The sequence below is a fragment of the Bos mutus genome, chromosome 10 (assembly GCF_027580195.1).
Source record: "Bos mutus isolate GX-2022 chromosome 10, NWIPB_WYAK_1.1, whole genome shotgun sequence".
NCBI lineage: Eukaryota > Metazoa > Chordata > Mammalia > Artiodactyla > Bovidae > Bos > Bos mutus.
Genome location: NC_091626.1, coordinates 21070640 through 21094356, shown reverse-complemented (window position 1 = coordinate 21094356; position 23717 = coordinate 21070640). Strand labels below are relative to the sequence as shown.

Genomic DNA, 23717 nt, shown 5'->3' with positions numbered 1-23717 from the left:
TTCTGGCAAGAATACTGGAGTGGGTTGCCATGTCCTCCTCCAGGGGATCTTCCCAAGCCAGGGACTTAACTTGAGTATCCTGCATTGCAGATGAATTCTTTACAGCTGAGCCAACAGGGAAGCCCTTGGAGTGTGTATCCCTCTCTTAAAGAAATCTGCTTTCACTTTACAATGGCTTGCTCTTGAATTCTTTGCTGGGTAAAGCCAGGACCCTCACTTGCCTGTGCATTCCAGAGACTCATCTGAGACGTGGGACCTGACCAGCCTCTCTTGCCCCATTTTCCTGTAACATCATGACTCCCCCAACAAAGGATCACTGGACATTTGAGGAAAGCTCCAGCATGAAAGCCATAGACAATAATAAACACAGGTGATGCAAGGAACAGAGGAAAACTTCCCCCAAATTATAATTACCAGGACCCCGTTCTGAGGCCAGGTAATAGGCCCATTAGGTCATAACAGTCACTGGGTTCAAAACCAAACTCTTCTCCATTCCACAGAGAAAGCCAAACTCCTATGTTCCCCATTTCATCATGGCCACAGTATCATGTTTTTGTTACTGAGTTCAAGCTCACTCTGTTCACCACGTGAGAGGCCAATAAATCTGAGAAATAAGGTGTTGAGGCAACCAATAGGGCTTTATTCAGAAAGCCAGCTGACTGAGAAGATGGCAGATTAATGTCTCAAAATAATCATCTGGTAGGGGCCTGGATGCCATTTTTTTTTTAATAGAGCCTGAGGGAGAGAAGCAATGAGGACGAAAGTCTGAAGGCAGAATCGAGGGAGAGGCAGTGAGGAAGTAAAGGAAGAAGGGTCTTAAGTCTTGCAAAACATCTCCAGGAAGGGCCAGCCTTTGGAAAGGGGTGTGTTAATCTCTTCTTTTTCGGTAGCCATTCACAGGTGGGCAGGGTCAGATTATCTCTTCATGGGCTGAACAAAGATACTTTAGTTCAACAATTCCCAGAGGGGCAGGATCCTTTGAGGCAGGCCATTATGTTCTTCTCTGCAATATTATCATAGCATTGTGCTCTCAATCACCCAAGCCTAACACCTTAATCTCTTTCCTTCTCTCCCCCTTTTTAACCCCGTAGCCAATTAGTTACCAAGTCCTGTTGTTCCGCCTCTGAAAATTCTTTCACATCTTATTACCCACAGTTGTTGGCCTATTCCAGAACTATTCCTCTCTCTGCAGTCCCATTGCAATAGCCTGCCAATTAATCCCCCGTCTGTGATCGTCCATCATTCTGTCCCCAGAGTTATGTTTCATAAAACGTGGGATTGATCATGTTTCTATCCTGCTGAAAGCCTCTGGTGGTTCTCTATTATATAAAGTTGTGGTCCCTAAAGTTGGCCAAGTGAGCATCACAATCACCCCAGGAACTTCTAAAATTAAAAAACACTGGCCATAGGGAAGGTAGGCCTTCTCCTATGGAATCTTCTGGTGGCAACTTCCTGCAATGGAAGCTCACCCACAAAATTCCCTCTGAGCTTTTAATTCAGATGGATATGACTATTGGTTGGGGGAACCACTAACTTAACAAAGTCTAAACTCTTGGATAGAGGAATCAATCATCTCTCTAGCTTTTCCCCATAATATTGTCTTTTCCTCATCATTCTCTTTTGGTGTCCCATTCACTCTTCCCTTTAGACACACAAGACCAGCCTGTGCTTCCCCATACTAATGTGTTTACTGACGTTCCTCTCTGCCTGGAAGTCCCCTCTTTTCCATCTCTGCAGAATAAAACTTCCCTATTAAAGCTCATTCAAATACCCGTTCCTCTAGGAAAACTGTCCAAATTGTCCTGATCTCTCTTTCTCTCTTTTTGTTCTCATAGCATTCTCTACTTCCTCAGGGAAGCCTTCCTAAACTATATTCTCATAGTTATTGGTGTTTTGATTTATATGACAGTACTCAAAGTACATAATAGTAATACATTTATTTATGAGGTTTAAGAAAACATCTTTGTCTCCTACCATACTGGAAGTGCCTTGAAGGCAACAGTCATATCTGTTACCATGTACTGATGGTACCTAATATAGATGTTCCATAACATTTGTCGACTGGGAAGGAAATTAATGTTTTTGGAATGATCACATATTCTGTTTTGTTGTGTGTGCAATTATATCTCTATATATTCCCTTACTAGGTCACAGGCTTTTTGAAGGGAAAGATAAAATTTATCTTTGTACTATATCCCTATCCTCACCTTGATCTGTGCCTGGTGGCTAAGATGGTAAAGAATCTGCCGGAAATGTGGGAGACCTGGGTTCGATCCCTGGGTTGGGAAGGTCTCCTGGAGGAGTGCATGGCAACCTACTCCAGTATTCTTGCCTGGAAAATCTCACGGACAGAGGCGCCTGGCGAGCTACTGTCCATGGGGTCACAAAGAGTTGGACACGACTGAGCTACTAAGCATAGCACAGCACAGTATCCTAGGAGAATATAGATTCCAAAAGAGCCATGACTTTGTATTCTCTCTTGTCATGTCCCCAGGGACTAGAGTAGTGCTTGGCCCCTGGCATTTGCTTAGGAAATGCTTGTTGGATGATTGATTATAATTATCAGTGGCTCCTTCTCCTATAGTTCCTAGTGCTACTGTTATAGCCACGCGTTCCGGGAAACAAACTCACTCAGAAGGACAATGCAGATAGTGGAGTGCAGTTTATTATACCGGCGGGCCCAAGGCAGAGTCCCCTCTTAGCCAAGGACCCCCACCAGCATTTGTGAAAATCTTATACCCCATGTGCACGTGTCTGAACCCACCACCCCAAATTCCTTGAGACTTACATAAATCAAGGAAAATACAATCCCAATAACCCCATCATTCACGTGCTATGTGCTCATGTGCTCAAACAGTCAAACAATTAGCCAATAATCAAAAAGCCCGAGGTTACACTCCGACAGATACAGAAAAATTTATGGCCTGTCTGGAGGAAGGGGTGATTAGCGTATGTTTTCTCTTAGGCAATGAGTAACCTAGATATGATCTTCAAGGTTCCCCTGTCTGAAGGGGGTCTTATCCTTTGTTGTTGCTTTTCATAGGCACTAAACACAGAGTTCAGAGTCCATTGGAAAGGTGGCCGAGCATGGTCAGCATGAACAGGCCTAAGATGGAGTCCAGGCCCTATGAATTCCTTCTTCACTACCACTAATATTCTTCATTTTATTCCTAGATTTCTCTTCTCCAATGAGATATAGTTCCTGTTTGAATGTACTAAAGTGTGACTTGAAGCAAGGTAAGATTCTCCCTGATAATTTCCTTTCTTATTCCATTGTTTATCAAATATCTACCCAGCACCTGCTACATATCAGACACTGTGGGAGGACTGGTAAGCCCAAATTGCAAAGTGTAGTCCCAGTCTGGTTAGAGGGAGAGGTGAACACAGTGAGACAGGGCCATGACAGTGACATGGAAAAGTTACTCTGGGAGCGCCCCACAGTGGGCAGGCCAGACTGGCATCTGGAGAAAGTGATTTCTGAGCTGAGTCTGAAAGGACGAATAGAAGTTAATCTGGAGAATATGCCAAGCAAAGGAAATAGCTTAAAAGGCACACCGGTGGGAGAGTGTGATTTAAATTCAGTGTGACTGAAATGCACTGCGCTCTTGACCAAACATTGAGAGGTGCAAAAAGAAATGTAAATCACGAAGAGCTTTAGTGCCATACTCAGTGAATTGTCTTGAAAGTATCCGGCAGTTTTAAACAGAACAGTGATTGGATCTGGCAGCTTAGTAGGATGGAATGGATTGGGCAAATCTATAGGCAGAGAGCAGTTAGGAGGTGATTAGGGTAATCAAAACAAAGAATAAGGAGAAAGAAAGCAAGATTAATGAAAATAGAAAGATGATGGATTCCAAGCATATTTATAAAATACATACTTGACGATCACTTACGTCTAGAAAATTAGTTTTAGAAATAATGGCATGGGTGCTTAAAGGTCAATAAAGATGTTTATTATATCGTATTTCTGCAACAGTTAAAAATTGGAAATGTTATGTGTCCATTAACATGAGATTAATTAAATTAGGATATAACTTATCAAAGCATGCAAACTTTAAAAAGAATGATGTATAAAGGTAAAAATATTAACTAAAAACAAATTGTAGGGCTTCCCTGGTGGCTCAGTGGTAAAGAATCCGCCTGCCAATGCAGGACACGTGGGTTTGATCCCTGGTCCAGGAAGATCCCACATGGTGTGGAGCACTTAATCCTGTGCGCCACAACTATTGAGCCTGAGCCCACAAGTCACAACTGTTGAGCCTATGTGCTGCACCTACTGAAGCCCACGTTCCTTAGAACCTGTTCTCTGAAACAAGAGAAGCGACCACAATGAGAAACCCATGCACCACAACTAGAGTATTCCCACTTGCCATAGCTAGAGAAAAGCCCCTGCAGCAAGAAAGACCTACAACAGCCAAAAATAAATAAGTAAAATTAAATAAAAAAACAAACTGTAGATATTATGTATGTAGTGTCACATTTTCATTTAAATGTGTCTAACATATGTGTATTGTGTGTTGGTATATGCATTGAAAAGATTTCTGAAAGGATTTATATAAGACCTGTCAACCATGTTTGTCTTTGGGGAATAGGGTCGGGGTGATGGGCTTTCACTTCCTAATGTCTAAACCTGTGTTTTCATTTTTTAAAAATTGTATGCAACATGTGAGCCTGAATAGAAAACAAAACATTTTCTTTTTCTATAAAGGACATTTGTGGGACAGTGGGTGAAATTTGACTAAGGTTTCTAGATTAGATAATAGTACCATATCAATGTTAATTCTTTGATTTTGATAATGGTATTGAGTTTATGGGAGAGAATGTCCTTGTTTATGGGAAATACACACTGTATTATGTCTAATCTTGTCATAGTTAGGAACCATTGTCAAATTCAAGGTCATTAAGATTTGGCCCTATTGCTTCTTCTAAGAATTTTATGCTTTTTGCTCTTACATTTAGGTCTTTGATCCATTTTTAGTTAATTTTTGTATATAGTATAAGTAAGGGTCCAGCATTATTCTTTTTCATGTGGATATACAGTTTTCCTTGCAGTTTGTTGAAGAGATTATTCTTCCCCAATGGAATGGTCTTGACATCCTTGTTGAACATCAGTTGACCATAGATATGAGAGTTTATTTCTGGATTCTCAATTCTAATCCATTGGAGTACCCTTATGCTAGCACCACATTGTTTTGATGATGGTAACTTTGCTTTTTTAAAAAAAATAATTAGTTAGAACTGGGCCTTTGTTGCGTGCAGGCTTTCTCTAGCTGCAGCCAGCAGGGACTATTCTGTAGTTGTGGTGCACAGGGTTCTCATTGTGATAGCTTCTCTTGTTGTGAAGCATGGGCTCAGTAGCTGTGGCTCAAGGGCTTAATTGTCCTGCTGCAAGTGGGATTCTAGTTTCCAGACCAGGGATCGAACCTGTGTCCCCTGCACTGTCAGGCAGATTCTTAAACACTGAATCACCAGTAACTTTATATAGTATGTTTTAAATTTGGAAAAAGAGAAGCTAACGGCAAAGAAGAAAAGGAAAGATATACCCATTTGAATGCAGAGTTCCAAAGAATAGCAAGGAGAGATAAGAAAGCCTTCCTCAGTGATCAGTGCAAAGAAATAGAGGAAAACAATAGAATGGGAAAGACTAGAGATCTCTTCAAGAAAATTAGAGATACCAAGGGAGCATTTAATGCAAAGATGGGCTCAATAAAGGACAGAAATGGTATGGGCCTAACAGAAACAAAAGATATTAAGAAGAGATGGCAAGAATACACAGAAGAACTATACAAAAAAGATCTTCATGACCCAGATAACCACGATGCTGTGATCACTTACCCAGAGCCAGACACTCTGGAATGCAAAGTCAAGTGGGCCTTAGGAAGCATCACTGTGGACAAAGCTAGTAGAGTTGATGGAATTCCAGTTGAGCTATTTCAAATTCTAAAAGATGATGCTGTGAAAGTGCTGAACTCAATATGCCAGCAAATTTGGAAAACTCAGCAGTGGCCACAGGACTGGAAAAGGTCAGTTTTCATATCAATCCCTGAGAAGGGCAATGCCAAGAAATATTCAACTACTGCACAATTGCACTCATCTCACATACTAGCAAGTAATGTTCAAAATCCTCCAAGCCAGGCTTCAGCAGTACGTGAACCATGAACTTCCAGATGTTCAAGCTGGATTTAGAAAAGGCAGAGGGACCAGAGATCAAATTGCCAACATCCATTGGATGGTAGAAAAAGGAAGAGAATTCCAGAAAAACATCTACTTCTGCTTTATTGATTATGCCAAAGCCTTTGACTGTAGATCACAACAAACTGTGGAAAATTCTGAAAGAGATGGGAATACCAGACCACCTGACCTGCCTCCTGAGAAATCTGTATGCAAGAAGCAACAGTTAGAACCAGATATGGAACAATAGACTGGTTCCAAATTGGGAAAAGAGTATGTCATTGCTGTATATTGTCACCATGCTTATTTGACTTATATGCAGAGTACATCATGCAAAATGCTGGGCTGGATGAAGCACAAGCTGGAATCAAGATTGCCAGGAGAAATATCAATAACCTCAGATATGCAGATGACACCACCCTTATGGCAGAAAGTGAAGAGGAACTAAAGAGCCTCTTGATGAAAGTGAAAGAGGATTGTGAAAATGCTGGCTTAAAACTCAAGATTCAGCAAACTAAGATCATGGATCCAGTCCCATCACTTCATGGTAAATAGATGGGGAAGCAGTGGAAACAATGCTTGACTTTATTTTTTGGGTTCCAAAATCACTGCAGATGGTGACTGCAGCCATGAACTTAAAAGATGCTTACTCCTTGGAAGAAAAGCCATGACCAACCTAGACAGCATATTAAAAGCAGAGACATTACTTTGCCAACAAAGGTCCATCTAGTTAAAGATATGGTTTTTCCAGTAGTCACGTTTGGATGTGAGAGTTGGACTACAAGTAAAGCTGAGTGCCGAGGAACTGATGCTTTTGAACTGTGGTGTTGGAGAAGACTCTTGATAGTCCCTTGGACAGCAAGGAGATCAAACCAGTCAATCCTAAAGGAAATCAGTCCTGAATATTCATTGGAAGAAATTAGGCTGAAGCTGAAACTCCAATACTTTGGCTACCTGATGTGAAGGGCTGACTCATTGGAAGAGACCATGATGCTAGGAAAGATTGAAGGCAGGAGGAGAAGGGGACAACAGAGGATGAGATGGTTGGATGGTATCACTGACTCAATGGACATGAGTTTGAGCAAGCTCTGGCAGTTGGTGATGGATGGGGAAGCCTGGCATGCTATAATCCATGGGGTCTCAAATAGTCAGATACAACTGAGCGACTGAACTAAAATTTGGAAATTGTGAGTCCTCCAATTTTATTCTTCTTTTTCAAGATTGTTTTGGCTATTCTGGATCCTTTGAAATTCCATATGAATTTTTGAATGGCTTTTCAGTTTCTGCAAAAAGCACCATTGGAATTTTCATAGGAATTGCACTGATCTGTATATCACTTTGGGTAATATTATCAACAATATTTAGTAGTTTTCCATACATAATCTTGCATCTCCTTGGTTAAATTTATTTTAAGTATTCTTTTCCTTTTGGTGCTTCTGTAAATGGAATTGTTTTCTTATGGATAACTTATTTTTGACAAAGGCAATATAGTTGAGAAAAGATCTTTTCAACAAGTGCTGCTGGAACTACTGGATATCCACATGTGGAAACCAAAAACAAAAGACACAGGTCTTTCATGCATACCTCAAATCATGTAGAAAAATTAACTCAAAATGAATCATATTCCTAAACATGAATACAAAACTGTAAGTCTAGATTTCTAGAATTTTAGAAGAAAATGTAGGAGGAAATCCTTGTGACCTTCAGTTAGGCAAAGACTTCTTAGATATGACACCAAAAGTATGCTCCATTAAAGGACCAACTGATAAATGGGACTTCACCAAAAGTAAAAATTTGCTCTTCAAGGGGAATTGCCTGGTGAACCAGTGGCTAGGACTCGGTGCTTTCACGGCCGTGACTGCATGGCATGGCCAAAAAAAAAAAACCAGAAAAAAACAGTCCCTGTCCTGCCTCACCCTTACTCTTTAAAGACTACTATTAAAAGATTGAAGACACAAGCCACAGATTGGACATGTATTATTTAATAGAGAAATTTCTTCAGAATATATGAAAAACTCTCAAAGTTCAAAATATGAAAAAAAAAACCCAACCTAGTTAAGCATGGTTAAACAAAGATTTTAATGACACTTCACACATATTTGGGCTTCCTGGTGGCTCAGTAAAGAATCTGCCTGCAATGCGGGTGACCTGGATTCAATTCCTGGGTTGGGAAGATCCCCTGGAGAAGGGAATGGCAACCCACTCCAGTATTCTTGACTGGAAAAATCCATGAATAGAGGAGCCTGGCAGGCTACAGTTTATGGGGTTGCAAAGAGTTGGACACAACTGAGCAACTAACACTCACACACATTCGTTTCTATATAAGCACACAAATATATGTTCATCATTAGTCATTAGGGAAACAGCAATTAAAGCACAATGAGATACTAGTACATACCTATTAGAATTAATAATAAAAAGACTGAACATTCTGTGCTGGCAGTAACGTGAAGAACCTGAAACTCTTATACATTGCTTGTGGGAATGGAAAATGGTACAACACAATCACTTTGGAAAAGTTTGGCGACTTCTTCAAAAGTCAAACATGTACCCAACATAGTTACTATATGATCTAGCCAGGGAAAAGAAGACATATGTCCAAACAAAGACTTGAATATGAACATTTATAGCAGCTTTGTTATAGCCCCAAACTGGAAACAATTCAAATTGTTTCATGAACAGATGAATGCACAAATTGTGGTATTTACATATTAGTGCTTCCCTGGTTGACTCATCCTTAAAGAATCTGCCTGCAATGTAGGAGACACAGGTTCAATCACTGAGTCAGGAAGATCCCCTGCAGAAAGAAATAACAACCCACTCCAGTATTCTTGCCTGGGAAATCCTATGGACAGAGAAGCCGGGTGGGCTACAGTCCATGGGGTTGCAAGAGTTGGACACGACTGAGCAACTAAAACCACCACTGCTACATATGATAAAATACTATTCAGCAACAAAAATGAAAGAATTATTGACACATGCAAGAACATGGATGGATCTCAAAATCCTTATGTTGAATGAAAGAAGCTCAACAAAAAGTATATATATATGATTTCTATATGTAAAACTCCTGAAAATGCAAACTAATCTGTAGTGCTATAAAGTACCTATGTTACCTGGAGAAAGAAATGTAGGGGAGGGTTGGGAGAGGTTGTTAACAAAGAAGCATGAAGAAACTTTGGGGCATAATGGATATCTTCACTATCTTTAATGCAGTGATGCCTTCAAGGCTTTATAATATGTCAAAACGTATCAAATTATGCATTTTAAATATATACAGTGGGTCTGAAAGATAGAAGGGATAGAAGGGATAGGCTACCCACTCCAGTATTCTTGGGCTTCCCTTGTGGCTCAGCTGGTAAAGAATCTGCCTGCAATGTGGGAGACCTGGGTTCAATATCTGGGTTGGGAAGATGCCCTGGAGAAGGGAAAGGCTAGCCAGTCCAGTATTCTGGCCTGGAGAATTCCACAACTCTATAGTCCATGGGGTTGCAAAGAGTCGGACACAACTGAGCAACTTTCACTTCACTTCACATGTCAATTCTGTATCAATAAACTTTTTTAAAAGCTACCAATCTGATGTATAGTTAGGTTCATTTGTTTTAGTCTTCAAATTTTAGGAGTTGCTTTTTAATTCTGTTTCTGAATATGTAAAATAATTGCATTTCTATAGACAAAATTATATAACCAGTTAAATTCAGGGAAACATTCCTTTCATATTTTCACTTCTACAATGTTCCCTTCCTATCTCCAGAGGTAACTTTTTCTTTTTGCAATTTCTGTTTTATCATCTAGAGTTGCTTTTTTATATGCATTTATATTCCCCCATTTTTTGGCCATGTTTTGGCCACAACATGTGGGATCCTAGTTCTGCCCCCAGGGATTGAACTGGTGCTCTCTGCAGTAGAAGCTCAGAGTTTAACCTCTGGACTGCTAGGTCAGTCCCCTTCCCAAAACAAAGAATTGCACATTATGTAACCTATACCTTTTGTTTTCATTTAACAATAAATTCTGGAAATTGCTGAATATTCTTCTTTTAAAAAATTCTTTTATTTATTTACGGCTGCCTTAGTCTTTGTTGCTTTGCTCGGGCTTTCTCTAGTTGCTGCGAGTGGAGACTACTCTCTAGTTGTTGTGCACGGGCTTCTCATTGCAGTGGCTCCTGTTGTCTCAGGGCACAGGCTCTAGGTGCACAGGATCCAGTAGCTGCAGCACGTGGGCTCGGTAGTTGTGCCTTGTAGGCTCTGGAACGCAGGCTCAGTAGTAGTTGTGGTGCCTGGGCTCAGTTGCTCCATGGCATGTGGAATCTTCCCAGACCAGGGATGGAACCCGTGTCCCCTGCACTGGCAGGTGGATTCTTATCCACTGCGCCACCAGGGACATCTCTCCTTTCTTTCTATTTTAAAAAATATTTGTTTACTTTTTTGGCTATGTTGGGTCTTATTTGCAGCATATGGGATCTAGTTCCCTGACCAAGGATCAAACCCAGGCCCCCTGCATTGGGAGCCCAGAGTCTTAACTACTGGATCACCAGCGAAGTCCCTCTCATTTCTTTTTATATGTGCATAATACTCAACTGTGATTTGTCACTGATAAACATTTGCTATTATAAATACTAGTGCAAGAAAATAACCTTGTTCATAAGTGATCTCATATTTTTGCCAGTGCATCTTTGAGACAGATTCTTAGAAATGGAATTGCTGGGTTAAAGATAAATATATGTGTAACTTTCCTAGATAATGTCATGTTCACTACAGAGTGGTTGCTGTGTTTGGCATCCTCACCAGCAACATATGAGTGTCTGTTGCCCCCTAACCTTGACAAGTGAATATGTTACGAAATACTTGGGTCTGCCAGTCTGATCGATGAAAAGTGGTAGTTTGATGGAGTTTGCTTATCCCACTAAAAGTGAGGTTGAATATCTTTTCATATGTTCAAGGGCCATTAAATTTTTTTCTATGAACTGTTTATGCCTTTTGCTCAACTTTCTGTTGTCATTGGTTTTCTCTTTTTAGAAGTTCTTTGTATAGTAAAGTTATTAACCCTTTGTGATTTAAGTTGTCACAATTTGTCACTTAGGTTTTCACTTCATCTATAGTGGGCTTTCTCTGTGTATATGTGTGAGAGAGAAAAATTTGGACTCTTTCTCCAAAGGGTGTTCTTTTATTTTTATGTTGCCAAGTTTATCAATCTTTTCTTTTATAGCTTCTAGACTTGGATCATAGCAAGAGTTCTTTACATGCACACACACACATCTTTTAATCACGTTAAGGAAATATCCACTGACTCTTACTTCACTGAAATTTTAAATCAGAAATGGATATGAATTATGACAAACGCTTTGTTGGCAACTGGAGAGAAGCATATGACATTTCTTCTTAGAAATATTACTATAATAAGTTACATTAATAGATTTCTTAATACTGAATTATCTTTTTTTTTAATGAGCATCACCTGGTTATACTTTAAAAAATGTACTCTATTTTCTATCTTATTTAAGATTTTTGAATCAATATTCACAGGTGAGATTGTTATATGGTTTTCTTGTGTATATGTGTGCAATCTTTATCATTTGTTTACTAAGTTCATTTCATAAAATGTTTTTAAAAGTGTTATCCTTTTCCTATGACCCAGAATGTGTAAGTAGAATTAAGATTATATTTAGGAAAACTATGCAATGGTTTGAGTTATGGGCTGAACTAATCACTTTTTAGTGGAACATCTTTTTAACCTGAAAGAACAACTAACAAACTATACTTATTCAGATTTGGGTATTTGATAGACATTTTCTCAAAAATATACAAACTGAGTTTGTCATTTCAAGGAAAACAGGTGACTTAGTGTAATACTTATTGCCAATGATAAAACTCAAACTTTCAGATGAAAATAAAAATTTTGAGAAACTTGTATCTGTAACTGTGTGCCTGACTACTTCCCAATACTCAAAGATTTTTCTGGTGAGATTGGTAATGATAGTAACAAAGGTGATTTTAAAATATTATAAAATGAGTGTGTCAATATTTAATATTGTTTCATGAAATGTGTCAATGTGTATAACTCAGTGAACTAGTATTTTCCAAATGACCAATTTGGTCTAAATGTAAAACGTGACAAGTTCATTGATACAGTGCAGCTAGCTTTTAACAAACTCCCACTTCTTAAATGTTGATGTAGTGTCAAAGAAAAATATTAACAAAATCTAAATAGGTGAATAGTGGACTCACTGGAAAAGATCCTGAAGTTGGGAAAGATTGAAGGCAAAAGGTGAAAAGGGCAGCAGAGAATGAGATGGCTGGATAGCATCACTAACTCAATGGCTATGAACTTGGGCAAATTCCAGGAGATAGCGGAGGACAGGGAGACTTTGCTTGCTGAGACCCACCGGCTCGCAGAGTTGGACAGCACTTAGCGACTGAACAATAGGCTCTAGGGAAATACTACTCTCTTTTCCAGCTACATACTTGAGTGAGTCCAGATCTTTACACGCTTCAACCAAAACAGTATACTGTAACAGAGTGATTGCAGAAGTACATGTGTGAATCCAGCTGCTTTCTATTAGGTCAGATTGTGTGTGTGCACGCGCGCGCGCGCACACACACACACACACACACACACACACGCATGCTCAGTTGTGTCCAAGGCTTTGCAACCCCGTGGGGTATATAGCCCACCGGGCTCCTCTCTCCATGGACTTTTCCAGACAAGAAATACTGGAGTGGGTTGCCATTTCCTTCTCCAGGGGATCTTTCTGACCATGGGATTGAACCCACATCTCCTGCATCTCCTGCGGATGCTTTACCACTGAGCTAGCTACCTAGGAAGCCCAGGTAGCCGGTGTTGTTCATTCGCTGGATCCTGACTGATTCTTTGCCATCCCATGGACTGCAGCACGCCAGGCCTCCCTGACATCATCAGATGCCTGGTCAGATAGTAAGAGATTATAAAATGGTAAAATAAAAGTGATGCCACTCTTCTCACTAAATTATATTTATTTTGGAACATATAGTTATATTTCACAGGTTATGTTACCACTTAATGGGTTTATTATTGTTGTTTTCAAATAAATTAATAAATATTTTTAACTTTTCAGTTTTAATTGCTAATATGGTGAATATTGATAGATACAATCCACAGAAACCAAAACTTTGTAGGGAGGGAGTCTTCAATATATATATATATATTTTTTGCCACAGCATGCCTGGGATAGAGGATCTTCCTTCCCCAACCAGGGATCAAACTGTGCCCCAGCAGTGAAGCGCAGAGTCCTCACCACTGGACCACTGGGGAATTCCTTTCAATACTTCTTAAAAGTTAAAAGAGTTCTGAGACCAAGAAGTTTGCAAATCAGCATTTGTTGACTTCCTCAAGAAAATTTCATGTTCACATTTTTTTTTGGTCAGCTACTTTTATAATTGAACAGAGCCATAAAATTCTTGGATCATATTTTCTTTTTGAAAACCTTGAAATGCATCTTCATTGTTTCTAGCATAAAATGATTCTGTAAGGAAGTCTTATGCCAATCTACTTTTCTTTTCCTTATAAATGGCTAGTATTTGTTGTCTGGATGCTCAAAGGGGTTTTCCTTATCTTTTTTCCCCTTATCTTTAAAGACTAATTTAATAGCTTTACTAGAAAATGTTTTGGTTTTGACTGTTCTGGGTCAGTTTTCTCCTTTGCAATAAATATGTAGACTTAGTTCTTATTTCAGGAAAAATTTCTCAAAATTTTGTTTTAAATATTTGTTCTGATACATTGCTCTAGTTTTCCTTGCGGGAATAACCGTGTGTGTAAAATCTCATTGCTTGTTCTCTATATCTCTTTCTCTTGAAAGTTTTTATTTTTCTTTTTAGGAAAACCGTCCTCCTTTCAGCATTATTTCTGAAAAAAAATTTTTTTAATTTCCTTGATACTGGTTAGTTCTCATTCTGTACAAATCACTTTTTAGCTTTTCTATTTCTGGTTTACACTGTTCTTTAAAAGCATTTATTATTTTCTTTATTTCACTTGAAAATAAAGTGAAAAAAGAGAGAAGAAAAAAATTACGTTAAAGTTTTCATCAGCTTTGTGACCACATTTTTCTAGTGTATTACGTCTACTTGAATATTATTAGGTTTGTTTTCACCTTTTTGTTTGCACAGTAGCACGTTTGGGATTCGACCATATTTCTTATCTTTTTCCAATTTTAAAAGAAGTAGATTTTCCCGGACTCTACTTTCGTCTCTCGGGCCCCGCCCACTCCCGGGCCCCGCCCACGCCGCTCACACACCGTCGAGGGACACGCCCAGCTGTTTGTCTCTCGCTGGTGCCAGACTCTATTTTTTCCCGCCATTTCCAGCTCTTCTTGAGAGCTGGTTGATTTCGGTGAGATCCGAGGCCCTCCGGGATCACTGCGGTCAAACAGGTAGGGAATGTAGTTTAAAAAGAGCTATTGGTAAATTTGAGCCTTTGCCTAATCTCCATCGCCCTTAGAAATAGGGCGAGTCTTACCCTCACAAACCCTGTTAACGGCTCTTCTTTGAAAGAGTTCATTTGGTCAACCCATTTGATTAAAATTCTTGCTCCGCCTAACTGGGAGCATTGTAACTGGGACCTTTCCAGTGGTTCTTTAGATTCACTTCTGGGAGAAGTTAGTGTTTCTGTGAGCAACAAATAGAAATCTGAAGCGCGTGCCTCTGTGTAATGTCTTTGCGTTGAAACGTTTGCATGCTTAGTCGCTCCAGTCGTGTCTGACTCTGACCGGATGGACTGTAGCTCGCCAGGCTTCTCTGTCCAAGGGATTCTCCAGGCAAGCATACTGGAGTTGTTTGTCGTGCCCTTCTCCAGAGGATCTCCCCCACCCAGGGATCGAACCGGTGTCTCTTTACAGATCCTGCATTGGCAGTCGGGTTCTTTACCACTAGCGCCATCTGGGAAGCCCTATTGAAATATTTATTCAGTGTTTTTGTCCTGAATCTTGCCCTTGTGTGACAAAAATGTTAAAGTGTGGCGCAAACTAGCCAACATCCTTTGAGCAAATGTCTCCATAAACGACTTTATAACGTTTTTAAAGAAAAAACATAAGTGGGGAAGAAAATTTACCCTCTGTTTTGTTTTTTTCCCCCAATTTAATTTTAAATTAAAATCAAACCTGTTTCATTCTTGTAGAATATTCATGAAATTAAACATAAATTCATTAAATATATGAACTAATGACAGATCTGTATCAGTTCTGTATTTTTAATGTCAGTTTCTTCATTTCAAATCTTGCTGTTCAGTGAATATCAAATGCATCTTTTATTTTTATTTTTTCAAATGCATCTTTTAAAAAAGGATGGGATTGGACAAAACGTTAAATGATTTTTAAGATCACTTTTAGATCTATGATTCTGAGGTTCTGTGGAGTAGAAGAAAATGTAAACAATCTGAGACGTCATTCAAAAACCATCTTTCTCATAGATAAAATGTGTCCCAAGTGGTTAATATGTGATCTTCTATATTTTGTCCACTACCTCCTCCTTGCTCCATCTTGCTGTATCACAGGAAACTATTAGGAAATAAGAAGATGGTTCTTTTTTTTAAAGATTGTTTTTTCTAATTACAGATTAATACCTGAATTAATACAGAAAACTTAGAAAACAAAACGGTGTAAAGACAGCATATACATACAACAAATATCCATAATCTCACCATTCAAAAAAAAAATCATCACTGTCCTGTTACTTTTCTGAATATGTATACTTTTTAGAAAATGGCATTGCATACTCTGCAGTCTGCTTTTTTACACTTTAGAGATATATCTTACAACCAGTTGAAATACTCCACAAAAATATGCCCATATTCCAATAAGTTAGCAGAAGCTGAGCAAGCATTAAGTAGATTTTGGAACAGCTATAATTATGTTATAGTAAATATAATTATGTTATGCCCAGAGTTGTTCTCTCTCTTTGCTGCAGAATGGATTGGTTTCACTGCAACCGATGTTTCCGAAAAGATGGGGCCCATTTCTTTGTCACCAACTGTGGCCATATTTTCTGTAAAAAATGTGTGATTCTGGGTGAGTGACTTAACTGTTTGCAGATTCAGGCAAAAATGTTTTAAACTTAGAAATAATGATTAGCCATTTCTCTGTGTAACTTGGAATAAATATCACTTAGGAAGTCAAATGTGCTGTGAGTATAATAGGAAACTGTTGATTATGAAAATTGGAGGAATCCATTAACAAAGAATGATTTAGCAAATGGAATATCTATTATTTGAACATCAAAAGGTGCTTGTCCATGTTCTGAAGCCTGTAGCAGGGAAAGCCACAAAATTATCAGACTGACTAGAGAAAAGAGAGAAAAACAAAAATGATGACTAGAAATTGGGAAATTGGTTGATAACAAGAGCCATTTCTAATGGAAAGTGGTATAGTCTGTCAAGTTAATTTATTTAGAAATATTGACGATGATGATAGTGGTGAGTAATACCTTTGTGGTTTTCACGTGTCCTGATTTTGTTAGAAGGAAAGTTATGACCAACCTAGACAGCATATTCAAAAGCAGAGACATTACTTTGCCAACAAAGGTCCATCTAGTCAAGGCTATGGTTTTTCCAGTGGTCATGTATGGATGAGAGTTGGACTATGAAGAAGGCTGAGCACCGAAGAACTGATGCTTTTGAACTGTGGTGTTGGAGAAGACTCTTGAGAGTCCTTTGGACTGCAAGGAGATCCAACTAGTCCATTCTGAAGATCAGCCCTGGGATTTCTTTGGAAGGAATGATGCTAAAGCTGAAACTCCAGTACTTTGGCCACCTCATGCGAAGAGTTGACTCATTGGAAAAGACTCTGATGCTGGGAGGGATTGGGGGCAGGAGGAGAAGGGGGCAACAGAGGATGAGATGGCTGGATGGCATCACCGACTCGATGGACGTGAGTTTGGGTGAACTCCGGGAGTTGGTGATGGCAGGGAGGCCTGGCGTGCTGCAGTTCATGGGGTAGCAAAGAATCGGACACGACTGAGTGACTGAACTGAACTGAACTAATTTTATATATCCTTAACACAACCCCAGGAGGTAATTATTAATAGACCCACTTTACAAGTAGGGAGCTGATTCAAAGAGGTGATTTGACCACGTTCTTGTAACTGTTAAATCTTAGAAGTGGGACTTTAAGATATGTCTTTTTTTTTATTTAAGTGCTAAAATACTTACAAGGTATGTATGTATTCTGGGTATGTAGGTCCAGAAGAGGGACTTAGGATGCTTTGATCAGGGAAAATTTCATGGAAGAAGTGCCACTTTGGTAAAGTTTTGAGTAATAAATTGGAGTCTGCCAAGCGAATTAGGCAGGGAAGATAATTCTAGTTTAAAAGAACATCATGTATAAAGGAATATAGCATCATAAAACTTAGTACAGGGAAGTACACAAGGTTGGGATTGGTAGAACATAAAAGAATAAGATGAGAAATGTGAGAGATGAGGCTAGAGAGGTAGGCAGTGGCCAGATGATGGAAGGCTCTATCTACCAGGCTAAAGAACCTGAACTTTATCCTGCAGGTGATGGAGACCTGTGGCAGTTTCTTTGTTTTGTCTTTATCTTAAATAGAAGAATGGTTTGGATGTGCTAGCTGATTTTGGCAATAATACAGGAGGAAGACCCGGAAAACTTTATCCCCAAGGAAAAAGAGTCAGGTTAGCTCACCTCTGGAGAAGCTTTTTTGAGGTGTGAATCTCATGACCCTTTTAAGTTCTCTGCTAATGTGACAAAGCTATTACTATGCTAACAGCAGCTCACTTTGGAGCAGTTTGTCTCAGTGAAGCACATGTCATATGATGTTTTCTCCTGACATGGCATTTATCTTAATCAATAACCAGCACCACTACTAAAAATTCAACTTCAAAGGAAAATTAGGAATTTTAATTCTCAAATCTTTCATGTTGAGTCAATTAGACAATGAGGGTAGGAGAGCTCCAAAATGATATCCAGGAATACTAGCAAAGTGCAAACAGGGCAGGAATAATTGGAGAATTTCTTCAGGTACCCAGTGTGTGCCTACTGTCAGGGAGATGGAATAAAAAAATAATAACTTAAAGTTGAGATCATTGGTACTCTTTCTGCTGCTGCTAAGTCACCTCAGTCGTGTCCGACTCTGTGCGACCCCATAGACGGCAGCCCACCAGGCCCCGTCGTCCCTGGGATTCTCCAGGCAAGAACACTAGAGTGGATCGCCATTTCCTTCTCCAGTGCATGAAAGTGAAAAGGGAAAGTGAAGTCGTTCAGTCGTGTTCCACTCTTCGTGACCCCATGGACTGCAACCTACCAGGCTCCTCCATCCATGCGATTTTCCAGGCAAGAGTACAGTAAATGTACACCCCTCAATGACTGCTGGGAGGCAACTGTCCCTTATTTGTAGAAGAAAATTGGGAATTTATTTAAAAGGAATGGGTAGAGGTACAGAGTGAAAGCCTTACTTCTTATCAACATACAAGTTTGGAAACGCTGATTTCTGGCATGGTGCTCAAGTTGAGGTCCTTTTTTAGCACAATGACATTCTGAATTCAGTAAGAACCTCTTTTCTTTAGCTAGCCAGCTTGACTGTTGCCACATACTTTGGGAGAATCTTACTTCATGCCCGTGAGAACCAAACATTTTTTTCCCTTTCCTCCCTAGAAAAATGTGCTGTTTGTGGAACTGCCTGCAAGTATCTGGCTCTTTCTGATAATGTAAGTTTTTCCTTCTCTGTCACAATCTTATCCTGTTTCCTGGTGTATAGGAAGTATACAAAGAATACAGTGACTATGAACTGAAAGTTGGGGGGAATTTCCTGTCGGTTCAGTGGTTAGGACTCAGTTCTTTCACTGCAGACCTGGGTTCAATCCTTGGTCAGGAAACTAAGATCACCAAGCTACACCATGCAGCCCCCAAAAAAGAAACAAAATGCATAGATAACAATTGAGGTGGAAAAGGAGGTAAACAAGAGATAGAAGAATTATTTGTGGATTTGTGGCTACTGCCACAGAAGTGTGAGGTAAGGAGGATTAAGACATACAGTCTACATCTCCTGGTTCAGTAGTGATCACACTCTTACCTAGCACAGTGAAATTCTATCTGGTGCTTTAGAAAGGGTGGTACATCTTTAACCATATTTGCCAGTATTTTATTTCATTCCATTGTGATGTGTCTTATTCTCTTGATAGCTGAAACCTCAGGAGAAGATGTACTTCAGAAACCCTGTGGAGACAGCTTTGCAGTACTTTAGTCACATCTCTCAGGTATGAGAAATAACAGTGAAGACATTCTGATTTTCCAGGCAAGTTATAATTGCATCTTATTTCTTTTCCAAAGGTTCTCTTTAAACTGCATTCATACATTTGTATACAGTGGGGAGAAATTGGCTGCCCTATTTGCTTTCTTCCCTGATAATACAAATCTCAACAATTAACTTTTTACTGACCCAAAATCTGTGATAGGCTGTAAAAAACACTATGTAGCTCAATCTTGTAGTTCCTAGTTCTATTAAGTTATTTTTGAGGGTAAAGATGCCTCTAGGCAGCTTCATTATCCTTCTGTGCAGATTTAGTAAATCTTCTAAAAATTTCTTTGAATATATAGGTCTGACCCTGTAGAGGACTTAGCAGCCTGGCTTTCAAAGTTTTGCTTATAGACCTAAGTTCAAGAAGGGATTTCTTGTTCTCTATTCTTATTTTTCAATAACCTTTCTTAGTAATGCTTATATATTTAATTCTTAATTTAGTATTTATAATTAGTTGTCTGAACTTTAGAAGATGTTTTTCTTTTCCTGATGCATGATATGTTGTCATGCTATTGACTCAGTCAGGAGCAATCGAGTTGTGGAAGGAGGTGAAGAGGAGACAGGACAGATTTGAGAGAGTTCCCAAATTGTAAAAATTTCGGTTTTTCACTTTCATTCTTTAGTTCTCCACCAAGATCATTTCATGGCCTCATGGGATTCTTATCTGGGCATGTTTCTTGAGATTTTATCACTGTTTTTCTTCTCTATTCTTCTCATTATTTTGAGAGTTATTCTTTTATTAAACATGAAGATGGTCCTTTGTCATGTTTGGCTGAAGAGAGTAGATTTCATTTTTCTTTGATGTCTCCCTTTTGATGTCATCAGTCCTGACTCTGGAGATGGAGGAAGGGAAATGAGGGCTTTCACGGCATCCTGTTTTTAGCTGCTTGGGTGAACCATCATATTTGAGATACTATTTAACATTATGAGGAGATAAAATCCAGCTGAGACTCAAGCAGAAATGTAAACAAGGTCACATGGACAAGAGAAAGAGCAGAGCTTTGGTTAATAACTAAACCAAGGATTAGTTAATGATCAGTAGAGAAATTATATGTAGTCTGAGTTCTAACCTACCTAATCATGGGACCAATTACACATGGTCAAGTAATCAAGATAAAATACATGGAAAGGGTCAGTTAATCATCACTTTAGTGAAGTGCCAGTTTGGTAAAGTCAGCAAGGTCTGAAAATGTGTTTTCCTAATCTGTGAAGTTGAATAACTGATCCAAGTAATGTCTAGATTGTCTTTTGCTCACATTTTCTTTCCTCAGTCAGACTTTTACTGACTTATCTCAAATAGCAGCCCCAAGTTTACTTATCCTGCTTTATTTTTCATTGGAAATCTTATCTCTAACATTTTATAATATATTTGTTATTGTCTGAATTCTGCTCTGCTTTCTCGTAGCATAATGTGTTCAAGGTTCATTCATGTAAAAATATTAGAACTTCATTAGTATTTCATTCCTTTCCATGACCAAGTAATACTATAGATGGATATACATTTCATGTATTCATTCATCAGTTGAGGGACATTTAATTTGTTTCCACCTTTTGATTATTATGAATAATGCCACTATGAACACATGTATACAAGTTTCTGTGTGGACATATATATTCATATCTCTTGGATGTATATATAGGAATTAAATCACTGGGTCAGATGGTAGTTCTGTGTTTAACTTTTGAAACTGCCAGACTGTTTTCCCAAGTGCTTGCCTATTTTACATTTTTACCAGCAGTGTGTAAGGATTTTGATTTCTCCAAATTCTAATCAACATTTGTTTTATCTGTCTTTTTTTATTATAATCATCCTAATGGTATGAACTTGTATCATGGTGTGGTTTTGATTTACATTTAGAATTGATGCTTTTGAACTGTGGTGCTGGAGAAGACTCTTGAGAGTCCCTTGGACTGCAAGGAGATCCAACCAGTCCATCCTAAAGGAGACCAGTCCTGAGTGTTCATTGGAAGGACTGATGCTGAGGCTGAAACTCCAATACTTTGGCCACCTCATGCAAAGAGTTGACTCATTGGAAAAGACCCTGATGCTGGGAGGGATTGGGGGCAGGAGGAGAAGGGGACGACAGAGGATGAGATGGCTGGATGGCATCACCGACTCAATGCACATGAGTTTAGGTGAATTCCGGGAGTTGGTGATGGACAGGGAGGCCTGGCGTTCTGCAATTCATGGGGTCGCAAAGAGTTGGACACGACTGAGCAACTGAACTGACTGACTGAACTGATGTTGAGCATCTTCTTGTGTACTTATGGGCTATTTATTTGTCATCTTTAAAGTGATGTCTATTCAGATACTTTGCCCTTGCCCATTTTTTTAAAAGATTATCTTTTTATTATTAGTTGTAAGGGTTCTTTATATATTCTAGGTACAAGTCCTTATCCAGATACATGATATGCAAACATTTTCTTCCATTTTGTTGGGCCCTTTCCACTTTAAAATTAAGAAATATAATAGGGCTTCCCTGGTGGCTCAGTGGTAAAGAATCTGCCTGCCAATGAAGGAGACTTGGGTTCAATCCCTGGTCCACGAAGATCCCACACGCTGAGGAGCAGCTAAGCCCGTGCGCCGCAACCATTGAGCCTTTATTCTAGAACCTGGGAACCACAACTACTGAGCCGCAACTACTGAAGTCTGCTCTTTGCAACTAGAGAAAAGCCCGTGCAACAAGGAAGACTGAGTACAGTCAAATAAACATTATTTTAAAAAAAGAAATAAAATAAATATCCATTAAGTAAATTCAAATAGGCAGAACAGATAAGATGGGGTATCAGTAAAATAGGAAATAGAGAAGATACTGAGAGAAGAGGGAAAGATGTAAATTCACAAAGAAAGACAAATTCAGAGCAAGAGGCATAAATGAAAATACAGAAAAAGACTTTTATTAGTTTAGTGTTGGGATAGACAAATATTTCTTGAAAGGTCAGTAAATATTTAGGCTTTGCAAGCCATGCAGTCTCTGTTGCAGCCACTCAACTCTGCTGTTATAGCATAGAAGCAGCCATAGGCAGTCTGTAAACAAATGGGCAGGACCATATTCTAGCAAAAGGCAAAGGAGAAAAGGAAAGATATACCTATTTGAATGCACAGTTCCAAAGAATAGCAAGGAAAGGTAAGAAAGCCTTCCTTAGTGATCAATGCAAAGAAATAGAGAAAAACAATAGAACAGGAAAGACTAGAGATCTCTTCAAGAAAACTAGAGATACCAAGGGAACATTTCATGCAAAGATGGGCACAATAAAGGACAGAAATGGTATGGACCTAACAGAAACAGATGTTAAAAAGAGGTGGCAACAATACACAGAAGAACTATACAAAAAAGATCTGATCGATAGTTGCCTGACTTTGAAGTCATATGTTTTGCTAATGTACATAAATAACTACCATACAAGTCGTTTGAATAAAATCAAGTCAAGACCCGATCTCATCAATAGACCAGACCAGTTTCCCATCCTTCACTTGAATTTAAACATTGAACAACTGAGATAATCAATGATGCCTTTGAAGAAAGGTTTTGTTTAGTCAAAGATTATTTTACCTGAAAAGAAAGAGTTTATCTGTCACCATATAAGACTTCTGAAACAGTATAGTTGAGTTCTTTGTCACTACTGAGCAGGTTGAGGAACTTAGGCCCCAGTGTAAGAGATAATATTGCTTTGATTACAGAGCAAATACTATTGTTTTGTTCAAACCAAAACTTAACTTTCTGACTGCACTGCACAGCATGTGGAATCTTAGTTCATCAACCAGGGATGGAACTCATGCCCCTTGAAGTGGAAGCGTGGAGTCTTAACCACTTGACCACCAGGGAAGTCCCCTGCTTTTGATACAGAAGCATTTAGAAAAAAAAATCTCTTTGAGCATCATACTCTAACAGTTACAAATCTGAACATTTAACTGCCTTTTCAAAACCCTTTGATGTCCTATCACCTGTTTCCTTCCGACCCTTCAGAGTGACACCTAGTTCCCTTAAGATGGGGTTCCTCCAGATCTTCTCTCTCCAATGTCATCCACAGCTACCACTTCACATTTTATGTACCACATAAGTTCTTATGTAGGTTATTTATTACCTAACCTATAGGGTAGGTTTAGTTCTTTTATACACCATGTAGTGTATAACAGTTTTGTATCTCTGTGCCTGGAACACTTGACTTCCACACTAAAGTCACCTCTTAATTATTATTTCTATACTTTATACATGCTTCTTCTGTTTTTCATATCACCTTTTGTTTTAGTTATTGATTCATACTTCTGAA

General features: G+C 39.0%; 1 protein-coding gene across 1 annotated transcript in view; it reads left to right on the top strand.

Annotated features, from left to right (window-relative positions):
• Window positions 1-23717, top strand: part of RNF212B (ring finger protein 212B) — a 54519-nt gene that overhangs the window by 9875 nt on the left and 20927 nt on the right. The window contains exons 2-5 of the mRNA XM_005895468.2: window positions 3175-3237; window positions 16104-16204; window positions 18803-18855; window positions 19330-19404. Of these exons, the coding sequence (XP_005895530.1) occupies window positions 16105-16204; window positions 18803-18855; window positions 19330-19404 (228 nt within the window). The 5' untranslated portion in view covers window positions 3175-3237; window position 16104. The remainder of the gene's footprint in view (window positions 1-3174; window positions 3238-16103; window positions 16205-18802; window positions 18856-19329; window positions 19405-23717) is intronic.